At 44.1% G+C, this 16,624-nt stretch overlaps 1 protein-coding gene across 1 annotated transcript in view; it reads right to left on the bottom strand.

Annotated features, from left to right (window-relative positions):
- LOC306926319 (desmocollin 2-like protein) overlaps window positions 1-16,624 on the bottom strand; it is a 68,803-nt gene that overhangs the window by 6,077 nt on the left and 46,102 nt on the right. The window contains exons 10-15 of the mRNA XM_079505587.1: window positions 14,288-14,395; window positions 13,852-13,994; window positions 11,479-11,621; window positions 8,497-8,757; window positions 7,442-7,663; window positions 256-365 (exon numbers count right to left, since the gene is read on the bottom strand). Of these exons, the coding sequence (XP_079361713.1) occupies window positions 256-365; window positions 7,442-7,663; window positions 8,497-8,757; window positions 11,479-11,621; window positions 13,852-13,994; window positions 14,288-14,395 (987 nt within the window). The remainder of the gene's footprint in view (window positions 1-255; window positions 366-7,441; window positions 7,664-8,496; window positions 8,758-11,478; window positions 11,622-13,851; window positions 13,995-14,287; window positions 14,396-16,624) is intronic.

Genomic DNA, 16,624 nt, shown 5'->3' with positions numbered 1-16,624 from the left:
GAAAACCTTTGAATGCAGATTGCGGCCCCTAGATTTGTCACAGAGAGCGTTCTACCCATTGATGGCTGTCTGAATAACAAAACAAAAGTCATTAAAATGTTGACATAATTTTGCTTATAGCAGCTTTAAAGTATCTCAGGGTCTTGTTCACGAGTGAGGGGAGGACGGAGCAGGAGATCAGCCGGAGCAGCAGGGGGCGGTATTGCAGTCGCTGCCTGTGTGACGAAAAGACAGCTGAGTAGAGGAGGATCTCACCACTTCCTCTCCCGGTGCTTCAGTGTTGGACTTGAGCAGCATGCCTCCGCTGGTGTCCTCCAGGTAGATCTTTTCTCCTTTGGTGTTGCAGGCAAACACGCAGAATATACCTGTAATATGTACAATATATAAACACACAGAAACAGAATATACCTGTACAATAAAATATAGACAGGATAGGAATTATTAGCCTCGGTACCCAGGCTTTTATTTTCGTTCGCGTTCGGCTCAAAAGAAAAATGAAAGCCTGGGGGAACAAGAGACATTTTCTGGTCTAGGAGCAGAGCCTTAGATATAGACAGAGTTACGCAAACTGCGGTCACTTCATGGAGCTTCAGTCCAATGGCGGCTCTCCTACATAGACTTCTATAGAGAGTCGCAGTCCCGCCCCCTTTCATGACGACGCCAGGCCCAGGAAATAATTCCCAAGACCTTTTAAAGCCAACTCGAGTTGTGACAAATCATGACAATAAACACAATGGGCCTCATGCGCCAATAAGTTCCTAACTTTTCCTCTTACATTTCTTCCTAAGTGAATTCCTAAGAGAAGTCCAGTCAGATTCATGAAACGTTCTTAAGTAGGCAGAATTGTTCGTAAGCATGTTCTTATGATGATGAATCCAAATCCTCGTAACTTGAAGGGGTGTGCCAGTTCATTCAAATTATCATAGGTAGACGCCCCACATATCCTAATTAGCATCCTAATTACCATAGGGAACCGCCCCACCAATCCCATATAAGGCATTGGGAATTCACTTTCCTACCTGTGTTCACCCAGGTGGGTGTAGTTTTGCATGACTCCATGGCCTTGCCTGCAGTCACACCTGTGTGTGATTGCAGCTCACAGGACCTCACACATAGAAATAAAGTTGAGTGAAGTCAAGAATACCTAAACTAAAGTCTAAATATGGTGGAACACCAGACTCCAAACATTAAAAATCATTAATACTGTGGAGGTACTGAAGTGAACAGAAATTTTCAATATTTTCAATATTCATGAATGTATTTTATTATTTATCTCACAATAGTCAACTGGGGGGGGGGGGGGGGGGGGGGGATGGTTATGTGGTGGGTATGGTGCATTTGTTTGGGTTGGGTTGTGAACTCTAAACCAGTGGTTCTCAAACATTTTCATGTCAAGGACCCCCAAATTGACATGCATTCTGCAGACCCCCATATGAAAATATTTTCTGCTAAGGTAATGTTTTGAAGATTTATCAAAATGTTTTGAAAATAGCCGATCTACAAGCTCAAAATGGGCAGTAATGGGACGCGTTTGTGAGCTTGTAGATATAGATGTACCTATTTTCAAAGTATAAAATGGGATTAAAGTGGTAAAATATTCCATATTTTGCTGTGGACTGCCTGGAACTTCCTCAAGGACCCCTTGAGGTCCTCAGACCAAACTTTGAGCATCATGCAGATGGCGCTGTTTTCCCTTTATGTTTTCAGATTGCACTTAACTCTTTGAGCGTTTCAAGGATTTCTATATAGTAGGTAGACTTCTCTATGGCAGAATGGCGTTTTTTGAATGATTTATTGAAAATTCTCTGTTGTGAATGTGTGACAACGAAAGACCTTCAGAGAAAGCTTGACTTGTCTGCTTACAGGAAAAAAATGAACTGAGTTGATAAAATGTTTAGTTCTTGTGTTGGAAGCCATTTAAAAGAGCCTGCATTTACACTGTTTTCTGTTTCTAGGACAACCAAAAAAAGTTATGCCCGGTTGAAGTTTTATTTTCTAAATAACCTTTTTTCTGCTGGGCGTACATAGCCATGCAATATCTCATTTTAAAGGGTGAGTTGTCTAGTTCAATTAAAATAAAATAAAGTTTCTCACATGTACCACTGTAGATATTTTGCCATCTATAAATAGCATGGTCAGTCATGATCAATCTGACCTATCCAGCTAAAAGTCCCCATAGCTCTGAAATTGGAACATCATATAAACTCAATTCTTTTTGGGGGTAAAATTAGACATTCTAACGCACATTTTGATATATACCATGTTTACATAGTCTTACCAGTACCTTGTCTATTCATGCATGCATCTCAAAAACCTGTTATGAAGAAACACAGTTTTGATAAAAAAACACATCCAAGGACATTGTTTTGATATGACTTGGTGCCCATGATATGTATCAAAATATAGACTTGAATGTATACTGTATTATAAAAAAGAAATTGAGTTATTACCATCTACCGTTACAGAGTAAATCACAGTTGAAACTTGCTTAGTCATATACAATAAACCTCACAATAGTGAACAAAATAGTCATGACAGGTCTAACTCATTGTAAAAGCGTCTTTTATTTTTTACGACTACTAACATAATAAAATGATAAATATTACAGAAAATAAATAGGCCTACATACAAAACAGTTACTCCTCCCCTAGCTCTGATCCATAGCTCTAAATGCGCATTTAGAGCTATGGATCAGAGCTACTCCTCCCAAATGTCCCCAAACCCAGTCCTTGACGGTGTGTGTGTGTGTGAGTTAACCTGACTCCGCCATATGGGGCAGCAGAGTGTACACTGTGTTCCCCCCTCCTGCTCCCATCTGGGAACTCTCAGGCAGACTTGATGCCCGGCCACAAAACGGCCTGGCCAATCAGCAGCAGCTTCTAGCAACTTCTAGCAGCAGCTTCTAGCTTCTAGCTGCTGCTGATTGGCCAGGCGGTTTTTTGGCCAGGCATCAAGTCTGCCTGAGAGTTCCCAGATGGGAGCAGGAGGGGGGAACCCAGTGTACTCTCTGCTGCCCCATCTGGCGGAGTCAGGTTATGTGTGAGTAGGCTAAATAAAACAAAAACTGCCCCCCCCTGAAATGAATGAATGAATGAATCCGGTTCAGTGTCGGAGAACGCCATCGCAGTCTTGACTCTTCATCCTCCTCATCCTCCTCATCTGATGCCAGTTCTAAATATATAAAAAGAAATAAACATTTTAGCTGTAGTCAGTGCACGCTACTATTACATGGCGTTTTACCCGGCTGCTGGCGATCAAATGATTTTATTGTGCAGTGTCTTTGTGGGCCGAGTCGTGGCATGAAAAATACAAATAGATGCTTGTATAAGTAGTATCACGATAAAATAATATGGCGACGTTAGAATGAAACACCAATGAGTGATCGCTGGTAATGTAGCTAGCTGCCCAGGGTATATCCAGCACCATTGCGTCGCAATCATCCAGCAACATTGGTACTGGCTATTGCCCGGGCTTGTGGCCCGGCCAATAGCCAGTACCATTTGTGCAGCGTTTGTTAGCAACTACTACTAGCCAACAGCCAGTGGAATGTGGTGACGCGATGGTGCTGGATATACGCTGGGCAGCTACATTAGCCGCGATCACTCATTGGTGGTGTCATTCTAACGTCGCCATATTATTTTATCGTGATACTAATTATACAAACATCTATTTGTATGCCACGATGCCACGATTCGGCCCACAAAGACACAGTACAATACATTCATTTGATCAGATGTTTTTGTTAGCTACGTCGATCACCTATAGTACCGACCCTTGTTATATATTCTCCGACTATGCCTGTCACGATGACTAAACCAGTTAGATCTATCCATATATGGTTCTACCACATCTATCTGATATCAGCACTAGGTCGGCTCGGGCCAAATATAGGGATCGTCTTACTAGACATGTCATATTAGGGCATTTTCGAATACAATAAAATTACCTTTTAGCGAAGGCATCAGCCTTGGTGGTAACTCCGGTGGGGAGAAGAAAAAACATTGCACACGTGTAATCCGCGAGGGTGGATGTTGCAGCCCGGCCAACGGTCTGGGACTGGAGAATGCCTCTGGACACGGATGGATCATTTTTCAGATTGTTTTTTTTGCGGCGACTGCAAACCTGGCTGAAAAACTCTTCCTCCAGTGCCCACCTCGGAGGAGTCAACCAACCCCCCTGTTCACTGGGGGCTGGGCGTCAGTTTCCAATAGGAAAGCATACACGTGTGTCACGTGACACGGGAATTCTGGGAAATGTAGTTGATATTTATGCTCAATAGTCTATACAGAGGTGCGGACCGAATTAATATATTGGTATTAATAAAAAAAGAGAACTACGGAAAATCACGTACAGGGCAGAAAAGACTAATGCAAAACTCCACGTGTTTTCCAGTAGTAATCTGTCTAAGGGTTAAGAACGAAAAAGGCACCCTAAGAGTGCTCCACAGTGTGCGTAGATTCTGTTCTTACCTACGAACAAATCACAGCTAAGAAAAGATTGAGGGATCCCAAAACCTTCTTAAAAACTTCCTAAGTGGGTCTAAGAACAAATTTCCTCTTAAGAACTTCTTAAGAACGGTTGGCGCATGAGGCCCAATATTTTGGACCAAACAAATAATTACAAAGAAGAAAAACAAGAAAGAAAGTGTTGTAACCTGCCGTTTTCTTCTCCTTTCTAATTATTTGTTCGGCCCGGAAAATTGTGTTTGTTGTCATGATTTCTCACAACTTGAGTTGGCTTTGTACGAGGCTTAAAAGGTCTTTAAATAAATACTTTTTGAAATGTCTATGAGGGGGGGTGGGGGCGGTTGCTCCTTTGCGCGCCCACCCCTATAGAATGAGAGCTGGGACTGTTGCTGTTTGTATTAACTGGGCTTGTGAGGGCCAATTGTCCGTGCGTGCGTGCGTGCGTGCGTGCGTGCGTGCGTGCGTGCGTGCGAGTGCCGCACGAGTCTTGCTCAAATGTGAATCTCGATTTTTACCTCCACAAGAACTGAGATCAGGATTCTCACATGATTCTCATTTTTTCACCCATGAAAATATTTATCGTCTTCAGTCTTTGAACATTACTACATTCAAAATGTGTCACCTGGAGCCATAACTACTGTGGCTTTAAACAGACAACATCACCTGGAGCCATAACTACTGTGGCTTTAAACAGACAACATCACCTGGAGCCATAACTACTGTGGCTTTAAACAGACAACATCACCTGGAGCCATAACTACTGTGGCTTTAAACAGACAACATCACCTGGAGCCATAACTACTGTGGCTTTAAACAGACAACATCACCTGGAGCCATAACTACTGTGGCTTTAAACAGACAACATCACCTGGAGCCATAACTACTGTGGCTTTAAACAGACAACATCACCTGGAGCCATAACTACTGTACTGTGGCTTTAAACAGACAACATCACCTGGAGCCATAACTACTGTACTGTGGCTTTAAACAGACAACATCACCTGGAGCCATAACTACTGTGGCTTTAAACAGACAACATCACCTGGAGCCATAACTACTGTGGCTTTAAACAGACAACATCACCTGGAGCCATAACTACTGTGGCTTTAAACAGACAACATCACCTGGAGCCATAACTACTGTACTGTGGCTTTAAACAGACAACATCACCTGGAGCCATAACTACTGTGGCTTTAAACAGACAACATCACCTGGAGCCATAACTACTGTGGCTTTAAACAGACAACATCACCTGGAGCCATAACTACTGTGGCTTTAAACAGACAACATCACCTGGAGCCATAACTACTGTGGCTTTAAACAGACAACATCACCTGGAGCCATAACTACTGTGGCTTTAAACAGACAACATCACCTGGAGCCATAACTACTGTACTGTGGCTTTAAACAGACAACATCACCTGGAGCCATAACTACTGTGGCTTTTAAACAGACAACATCAAAGTGCTCGACTGTAAACCTCTTAAAGGACAACTTTAGTTTTTTTCAACCAAGGTTCATGTTTTAGGTTGTTATTAGAGAAAGTATAAGATGAGTGTTCTTTTTTTTTCATTTGCTGCCTTCTTTCGTTTTAGCGATTTTAGCTATTTTTGACAGGGGGGCGGGGGCATTCGAACATGGGGCTAAATATATATTTTTTTACAACATTTTATAGCGATTTATTTTTTTATTATTTACTATAGTCCTACTAGACTCCAGGAAATTACATCTGGCCACAAAAGATCACTGAATGTGAAGGGGGTGACAAACTGACCTGTTGAGCCATACAACACAGTATAGCAGCCCCCTATAGTACCCCCCTTCACATTCAGTAGATCCTGTGATCTTTTGTGGCCAGATATAATTTCCTGGAGTCTAGTAGGACTATAGTTAATAATAAAAAAATAAATCGCTATAAAATATTGTAAAAATATACATATTCAGTTCGAATGCCCCCGCCCCCTGTCAAAAATAGCTAAAATCGCTAAAACGAAAGAACGCAGCAAATGAAAAAAATCTTTTACTTTCTCTAATAACAACCTAAAACATGAACCTTGGTTGAAAAAAACAAAAGTTGTCCTTTAAGCCCCAATCCCCCGCCGACGGGGGCAGCGGCTGTCCACCTCATGAACCGCTCTCAGCGGGTAAATGGGGCTGGTCAAGGTCTCAGGTTCCAACTCCGATATTTTTGATTTTTACCTCCTGGACCCCCCTGGGGTTTAAGTCTCTCTCTTGTAGCAAAAAACATAAGAGTAACTAACATGAACTGGACAGCCAACTAGTGCTGCACAATTCTTGCTCAAATGTAGAAATGAGATCGCCATAGGTGTCTGAATCTATATCTCGACCTTTTTTTTCGATTAAATGTGCAGCACTAATGTGTGCGTGCGTGCGTGCGTGCGTGTGTGCGTGCGTGCGTGTGTCAGTGTTGTTTTTGTCGACTAAAACTAAGACGAAAAATGTTCGTTGACTACCTTTATTCACTGACGAAAACGACATGGAAATGAAAACTAAGCTACGATGACTAAAACTAAGACTAAATATACTGACAATTTCGTCAACAGATACACACTAGACTAAAATGTTAGGAAGGGACTAGTGGACAAGAGATCCAGTATAAGTCATTTTACACTTGGTTGCATGCTGAAAATAGCAGATCTACAAGCTCACAACGCGTCGCTCTGCAACGCGTTGTGAGCTTGTAGATCGGCTATTTTCAGCAAGTGTAAAATCAGTCATTACGACGGCCCACCAAAATACATTTTAGTCGACTCTAAAACATTCCAGGTGACTAAAATGTGACTAAAACTAAATGTAAACTATTCAAGAGACTATGACTAAAACTAAAATCTAAATCTGCTGCCAAAAACAACACTGGCGTGCATGCGTGCCACAGAATGTGCGTATGTGTGCGTGCGTGCGTGCATGCGTGCGTGCGTGCGTGCGTGCGTGCGTGCGTGCGTGCGTGTACTCACAGAGCAGCAGCAGCAGCAGCAGTGCCAGCAGCATGGCCAGCACCCCCCACACCCCCAGGGCCACCGAGCTCTGCTGGGAAAAGCACTCTCCTCCGATGCAGCGACACACGCGCACCGTCACGTCCCTCACCTCGCCGCGGCCCTGCAGGTCGCTCACCTGCACGGGAACCACGTAGGTCTGCCGCGGCATGTCCACCGCCTGCTTCAGCAGCGCCGACGTGTCTGGAGGGGGGGCAGGAGGGGGCGATAGTGAGCAAAAATGTGATGTTAATTCAGTACCCTGACAACTTTTTCAGTGTTTCCCACTAGATGGCGCTCTTAGCTAACCTATGATCCACCTTGCAACTCCCTGTGACGGAATCCACGTGGAAACATGTGGTCGTAAAACGGAGTTTTACGTTTTTTTTGTACAAATATCCTTCGGGACAATAAAGATTATTATTATGTTTCACTTCCTGGTAGGGACTTTTGCCCTGAGACACCGGTCAATCTTGAATGGGCTCTGTAACTATGGATTACATATATGGGCTGAATCTTGAGCTCTATATAGAGAAATCTCGAAATTGGCATATATTGTGTTAAAGGGATCGTGACTTGTTTTTTTTAGGTTTTCTGTTTTAACATTCAGTAGATTTTCTGTGGTCTGGGGTTTTCTGGCTCAAACAAGTGCTCCGATTTTCCTGCTGACTGTGATGTAACAGGACACAAATCCCATGTATGACATAAGAATTTGCCAGCAGATGTCTCTGTTGAGGGCATTTTGCCTGTTTTCATTGCAGCTCAAAAGGCTTCAGAACACACAGAGAAAATCCCAGGCCACAGAAAATCCACGGAATTGTTCAAAGTTCAGGTTGTGTGGGAGTAATCACAACCTAAAAGAAAAAAGAAAAGGGATTCCTTCAAAATAGGAAATTCTGAATATTATTCTCTCGCCTGATATCATTGAAGATGCGCTAGGACGTGTACACGCGTCCTTTGAATCCGTTGGTTGGATTCCCTAGGACGTGTGGACGCGTCGGATGGACGGAACCTGTTAAAAGGGACACAGTACTCACTGGTGGTCTGGACGATGGTCCACCTGCCGTCGTGTCCGTCTCCCAGCTGGAAGTGGAAGGGGGCGGAGTAAGGCGACTCGTCGGCGTCGATGGCGTGGAGCGCCACGGAGCCCCGCCTCCCCTCCTCGTCCTCCTCGCACACCACCAGAGCCCCGCCCCCTTCTTCTCCCTCTTCTCCGGTGGCGGGCAGCACCAGCCCCGGGACGTTGTCGTTGACGTCCTCGATCAGCAGCGTCACCATGCCGACACCCGACTTATTGCCTATGGGAAGACACCACACAGGGGGTTGGGATGAGTTAACAGTACTATAGAACCAATGGGGAGACATGACACAGGGGGGTGGGAGGAGTTAACAGTGTACTATAGAGCCAATGGGAAGACACCACACAGGGGGTTGGGAGGAGTTAACAGTGTACTATAGAGCCAATGGGAAGACACCACACAGGGGGTTGGGAGGAGTTAACAGTGTACTATAGAGCCAATGGGAAGACACGACACAGGGGGGTGGGAGGAGTTAACAGTGTACTATAGAGCCAATGGGAAGACACGACACAGGGGGGTGGGAGGAGTTAACAGTGTACTATAGAGCCAATGGGAAGACACCACACAGGGGGTTGGGACGAGTTAACAGTGTACTATAGCAGGGGTTCTCAACGTTTTTGGCCGGGGACCCCCGGAAATGCTTTGGCAATGTCTCGGGACCCCCGCCCCGCCCCCTCCCGACCCCCAATATAAATTGACTGCTACAATAACCTTAACCCATTTTGGGCGGGAACCCCTTTTGGTGTTTTAAGCATTATGTTATAATTTAGCTGTTGAAAAATAGCAGATCTACAAGCTTGCACGCTACGAGCTTGTAGGTCTGCTATTTTAGAAAAATCGTGAAAATATAATAATTTGGCGACCCCCCGAGGGGTCGCGACCCACGGGTTGAGAACCCCTGTACTATAGAGCCAATAGGCCTATCTCACAGCCCGCTTTCCACGCCCACTTCCGGTAAATAGTGGTGTCTTTAACATGAGCATTTACACGTTTTTTTCTCTGGAGAATCTAAGTACATTTTCTAATGTAAAAATGTGACAGACCAATATTATTATGGAGCAAACAAGATGGTAAATCAGGTCGAACAGATAGAACAAACCTTACCTTGAGAAAACAAAAGTTGTAGACTTCTTAAATTACCTCGGTTAACATGTAGTGTCTATGGAGTGACGTCACGCTATCACCACTAACCCCAAAATGGGGCGTATTTAGGGGGGCGGGGAAATTCTGTGAGATAGGCTTATGGGAAGACACGACACAGGGGGGTGGGAGGAGTTAACAGTGTACTATAGAGCCAATGGGAAGACACGACACAGGGGGGTGGGAGGAGTCAACAGTACTATCCTAATATGAATGCACCACGACTGTGTGTACGTCTGTAATGCACGTAACTCGAGAACCGTTCGCCCCGCCGACTTCAAATTCGACACACGCGTTCCACCCCACCACAGGGAGTGCTGTGCCCGGTGTCGAGTCTGTCGGATGGCCGGTTTCTCCAGAACCAGCACAAAAGCCTCTGCCCTGGCTCTGGACAGTGCTCCTGTCCGGGCTCTGGACATCTCCATATATGGAGCCTGTTCTGACATAACGTTCTGACACCTGCATTATACTCCATATTTGGGAATGCCTGGCAAATAACTCCATATATGGGCATAAAAGGGACACCGACATAATAACTGGGTGGGGCATCCATTTCCGACTTGCGTCGTTCCAAATATGCCAGTGCATAGTGGGTGGGTGGAGTTAACAGTACTTACACCAAATGTCTTTGCTGGAAAGCTCAAACACTGGTCTATGGTACAGATTATACATTATACATCTTAACTCTATGTTTCAGACTCACTGTTGTCCACATGGAGATGTTGTACATGATGTTGGACACCAGAGGACACTCCATGTCCATGGTTTGATTGATTGATTGATTGAAGTATTTATTGACAGTTTGCAGAATTACACTAGGCTACATGTCGAGCACAACTCAATACAAAAACTGTTAACTGTGAGTGGACGACACCATAAAGCATTACACTTGTTTACAAGAGGGTCCACCATTTTCAATTCATCATAACCTTTAGAGACGTACAAATATGCACTTCTATATAGCCAAAGACAGGAAATCATCATAAAGGAGGTAAAAAAAAGGGGAAAAACATACAGTGAGGGGAAAAAGGGGGGGGGGGTTCAGATTTTACGGGGGCCAGTTTCGAATTGCAGCCGTCCGTAGGTGCCCTTTGAGAGCGGTTTTGAAGGAGTCACATGTCTTAATGGCTGTTGGTAGGGCGTTCCACATGGTTGTGGCATAGGAGCGAAATTAATTTAGTCCCTTGTTTATGCCGAATCTGGGTTGCACATGGTTTGTTGAACTCCCTCTGGTGTTGTGGGTGTGGACTTCGTTGACATTAAGGACGTATTTAGACAGGTACTGTACATGGGTATCTTGGTGGTGTAGTTGAATCTTGTGGTACCCGACCCATTGCAAGATGATGGTGTTATTCTATATTATAACTCTATGGTTCAGATACTGTATATGTGACCAGATTTGACTGAGAGACTGCCATCGCGCAAATTCCAGCTTTTCACCACTTTTTTTTTTCCCAAAATGAGTTAATAGCACAGGCAGACTCTTCACATACTAGAGCATGTCTGAAATAAGTGTCAGAGCTGAAATCGACATGTAAATATGAAATAAATGCCCAAACATGTAGCTAGGTGTAATGTTAGAGACCACAGAAGTGAACCTTTCAAGCCTGTTTTCTCAACTCGCTGTTTTCTGCAAACCATATCTCCAAAACTGGTGGGTCAAACTGAACAACCAATATGTCAATTTGAAGCTGTGATTCCCTGCTTTCATATGACATGAAAAAACGAAAATTCAAAAAAATCCAATGGCAGTCCCTCAGTCAAATTTAGTCACATATATTCTATATTCTATAGACTCACTGTTGTCCACAGCCTTGATGGTGATGTTGTACATGCTGTTGAACACCAGGGGAGACTCGTTGTCGATGACGTTCGCGACCGTCAGCTCTCCTGAGCTCGGAGACACGACCACCCACGAGCCGGGGTCCAGCACCTTGTAGTACCTATACGCACGCACACGCATGCACACGCATGCACGCACACACACACACACACACACACACACACACACACACACACACACACACACACACACACACACACACACACACACACACACACACACACACACACACACACACACACACACACACACACACACAGGGGCGGTCTGTCAGGGGGAGCTGGCTGGGGGTATGGACGCTCCAGCTGTCAGATGCTCAGCATCACACAGTCACAGGCCTTGACTTGGTCGCACTTTGCAAGCCCTGCCTCTTGGTATACGAGCAGGCATTTTTTAACTGAGAGGTCATTTTGACAGTTTTTTTTTTCTTTCGAGATTTTGAAGAATTCTTGCTCATGACGCTTTCAGAAGGTTCCCCTTCCATGACCATCATCATCCATCACCTTCCATCCATCATCATCTGAAACATTTTCTAAATATGAATTGAAGCACATGCTACTTCTGTCCCTTTTTTCTTCAGTCATGCTAGTGCTAAACGTAGGTAGTTCAAATAGCCTACAAGCTCGCAAAGTGTCAATGTAGATCGGCCAGTTGAACAATTGTAAGTAAAATGTTTGTTTCAAGATAGTAAAATATGGCAAAGAAGTTTAGGCATAAAGGGATAAAGGCACGCCCAAGATAGGGCCCTCAGACTCGTCATTGCAAGTTGCTCTTATTTTGAAGAGGAAGAGGAAGTGTTGTTTTGGTTGTAGCCAGGCTGCCATGACCAAGTTGTTATGATTCCATTCCAAGTGCTAGTCTGACCAAGTAGTAAACAAGAGAACCCATGTGAATTTAACACAAGCTTTTAGCCAAAGTTCATATATTTACGATATGCACACTTGGGAGGTACAGTTAAACATGGAACCTCCGCAGCATTAGGTGAGTAGTTCATTGTATGAGTCGCATGCTGGCTCACGCTGGTACAATCATCATCATCATCAACAGCTGCCCAAAAAACATCAAGGTAGGCTACATTACTGTTACTGTCACTGCCTGCAAGAATGTGATGTTATTAAGTTGAAGTTCACTTAGCCTGCTTATATCATGACCTTAAATAGTGCCTGTACTTGGATGTGTTTGTGTTCTTATTAGTCTAGAGCATTGGTTCCGAAAAAGGGGGGTCCGGGGACCCCTAGGGGTCCTTTAGAGAGTTCCATGGGGTCCGCAGCTAAATGATAGTTACGAACCAAATGGAGCCTTTGTACACTCTCAGAGTTAAATTAACTTTGATTTTACAATGTACATTGGGGGTCCCAGAGATAGAAATGCCATTAAATGGGGGACCGTAGCTTAATTCAGGTCAAACCGGCGGTCCTTGAACAGGTGGAACACCACCCATCATGCCTTCTATTCCATTGTCTTTCCACGCGTAATACGCTAAACCTGCTATTTGTTTTATATGTTTAATTCCGTTTTGTAATGATTTGAATGAAAAAACGGCTTTGTCGCGGACAACGTGGCGGGGCGGACGCGTTATGATGATGTAAATGACGGAATGTGTTAAGCCATTCAGAACGGGAACCCCTTTTGGTGTTTTAAGCACTATGTTAAGCTTTAGCTATTGAAAAATAGCAGATCTACAAGCTCATAGTGCGGCACAGAGTGCCGCGCTATGAGCTTGTAGATCTGCTATTTTTGAAAAATCTTGAAAATGTGGAGCAAATCTTTTAATATATATTCTTTCAGAGTGAACGTTTTTAACTCAAATCTTTGCTTCCGACGGGAGTCCCTGGAACAACATATATTCAGATGGGGGTCCTCGGCCAAATAGAGATAATTCTGGGGGTCCTGGGGATGAAAAAGGTTGAGCACCACTGACATAGAAACATTGTTTTTTTTCAGAAATCTCTGATTTAGAAGCCATTTCTTTTTAGAATCGGCCTCAGGTCTAAATGTGTTAAGTTAACCCATTCAGGCCTGACGTCGAAATTAAAAAAAAAAAGTTTTCTAAATCATGAAAATTTTCGGAAAGATTTGAGGCACATTTTAACGATTTAAAAAAAATAGCAGACCTACAAGTTCATAGCGCGCCACTCGGTGGCGCGCTATGAGCTTGTAGATCTTCTATTTTTCAATAGCTAAATTATAACAATGTTTAAAACACCAAAAGGGGTTCCCGCCCCAAAATGGGTTAATGGTTAATGTGGTTAAACGCTAACGTGACATGGATGCGTTCCAGGTCTCAATGGATTAAATCTACTTAGTTGCTTTCCACCACTGTAACGTACGTCATGTTGGCGGTGCTCCGGGTCTCGGGGTCGCGGGCGGCGTAGGTCCCGATCAGCGTCCCGTTGGGCGTGTTCTCCTTCACCTTGATCAGCAGGCTGGGGGGCACAAACTCTGGACCCTCGTCCACGTCAGACACGCTCACCTGAGGGGGGTCGGCAGTATGGAGAGATATAAATATCACCATATTTTTTTCTTCTAGGCAGTATATTCACGACACACGATAATTATCGCGATATTTATTCGTGCGGTTTATATGGTTATTTTTCAAGTTACTGTAACAGTACAACCCCCTACAAGGTAACGGAAACTACAAGAAAAAGGAGTAACAGAACATTTTAGTATTCTGTAAGTATATAAGTATAAATATTAAATATTACATATTAAAACTATAGAATTTGCCACGGACGATATTCATCCCGAAACCCCCACGCTCACCTCCACGGGGACGGACACCCAGCCTGAGTCGACGGCCCCCACCACAGGAACCTCGTTCTGCGCCGTCACCTTCAGCATCACCGCCGAGCCCTTCTCATGGTTTAGAGGCTGCATGGGATCATAGGACAATACATGAAGATTAGGTCTTCTCATGGTCTAGAGGCTGTAAGGGATAGGACAATACATGAAGATTAGGTCTTCTCATGGTCTAGACTCTAGATGTATTGTCCTATCCCATGCAGCCTCTAGACTCTAGAGGCTGCATGGGATCATAGGACAATACATGAAGATTAGGTCTTCTCATGGTCTAGAGGCTGCATGGGATAGGACAATACATGAAGATTAGGTCTTCTCATGGTCTAGACCAGGGGTTCTCAATCATGATTTTTCAAAAATAGCAGACCTACAAGCTCGTAGCGCGCCACTCGGTGGCGCGCTATGAGCTTGTAGATCTGCTATTTTTAAATAGCTAAATTATAACAATGCTTAAAACACCAAAAGGGGTTCCCGCCCAAAATGGTTTAAGGTTATTGTAGCAGTCAATTTATATTGGGGGTCGGGAGGGGGCGGGGCGGGGGTCCCGAGACATTGCCAAAGCATTTCCGGGGGTCCCCGGCCAAAAACGTTGAGAACCCCTGGTCTAGACTCTAGATGTATTGTCCTATCCCATGCAGCCTCTAGACTCTAGAGGCTGCATGGGATAGGACAATACATGAAGATTAGGTCTTCTCATGGTCTAGAGACTCTAGATGTATTGTCCTATCCCATGCAGCCTCTAGACTCTAGAGGCTGCATGGGATAGGACAATACATGAAGATTAGGTCTTCTCATGGTCTAGAGACTCTAGATGTATTGTCCTATCCCATGCAGCCTCTAGACTCTAGAGGCTGCATGGGATAGGACAATACATGAAGATTAGGTCTTCTCATGGTCTAGACTCTAGATGTATTGTCCTATCCCATGCAGCCTCTAGACTCTAGGCTGCATGGGATAGGACAATACATGAAGATTAGGTCTTCTCATGGTCTAGACTCTAGATGTATTGTCCTATCCCATGCAGCCTCTAGACTCTAGAGGCTGCATGGGATCATAGGACAATACATGAAGATTAGGTCTTCTCATGGTCTAGAGACTCTAGATGTATTGTCCTATCCCATGCAGCCTCTAGACTCTAGAGGCTGCATGGGATAGGACAATACATGAAGATTAGGTCTTCTCATGGTCTAGAGACTCTAGATGTATTGTCCTATCCCATGCAGCCTCTAGACTCTAGAGGCTGCATGGGATAGGACAATACATGAAGATTAGGTCTTCTCATGGTCTAGACTCTAGATGTATTGTCCTATCCCATGCAGCCTCTAGACTCTAGGCTGCATGGGATAGGACAATACATGAAGATTAGGTCTTCTCATGGTCTAGACTCTAGATGTATTGTCCTATCCCATGCAGCCTCTAGACTCTAGAGGCTGCATGGGATCATAGGACAATACATGAAGATTAGGTCTTCTCATGGTCTAGAGACTCTAGATGTATTGTCCTATCCCATGCAGCCTCTAGACTCTAGAGGCTGCATGGGATCATAGGACAATACATGAAGATTAGGTCTTCTCATGGTCTAGACTCTAGATGTATTGTCCTATCCCATGCAGCCTCTAGACTCTAGAGGCTGCATGGGATCATAGGACAATACATGCAGATTAGGTCTTCTCATGGTCTAGACTCTAGATGTATTGTCCTATCCCATGCAGCCTCTAGACTCTAGAGGCTGCATGGGATAGGACAATACATGAAGATTAGGTCTTCTCATGGTCTAGAGACTCTAGATGTATTGTCCTATCCCATGCAGCCTCTAGACTCTAGAGGCTGCATGGGATAGGACAATACATGAAGATTAGGTCTTCTCATGGTCTAGACTCTAGATGTATTGTCCTATCCCATGCAGCCTCTAGACTCTAGAGGCTGCATGGGATAGGACAATACATGAAGATTAGGTCTTTTCATGGTCTAGACTCTAGATGTATTGTCCTATCCCATGCAGCCTCTAGACTCTAGGCTGCATGGGATAGGACAATACATGAAGATTAGGTCTTCTCATGGTCTAGACCAGGGGTGCCCAAAAGGTAGATCGTGATCTACCAGTAGATCACACAGGCTGTGCAGGTAGACCACATGACATGCCCCTAAAAATATATAATTTAAATAAATACAAAACTTTTTTTGGCATCTGCCACTTGAATTAAGGTGACTTAATAGACATCAAAAAGGGAAGCTCAAAACCCAAAATGCAATTCTTCTTTTCATTTCAAGAGTCAGTATTACAAAGTTGTATACAAAAAA

Source organism: Electrona antarctica (assembly GCF_951216825.1).
Source record: "Electrona antarctica genome assembly, chromosome: 7".
NCBI classification, from domain to species: Eukaryota; Metazoa; Chordata; class Actinopteri; order Myctophiformes; family Myctophidae; genus Electrona; species Electrona antarctica.
The sequence above is the reverse complement of the archived record's forward strand: the minus strand, read 5'-3'. Positions and strand labels throughout refer to the sequence as shown.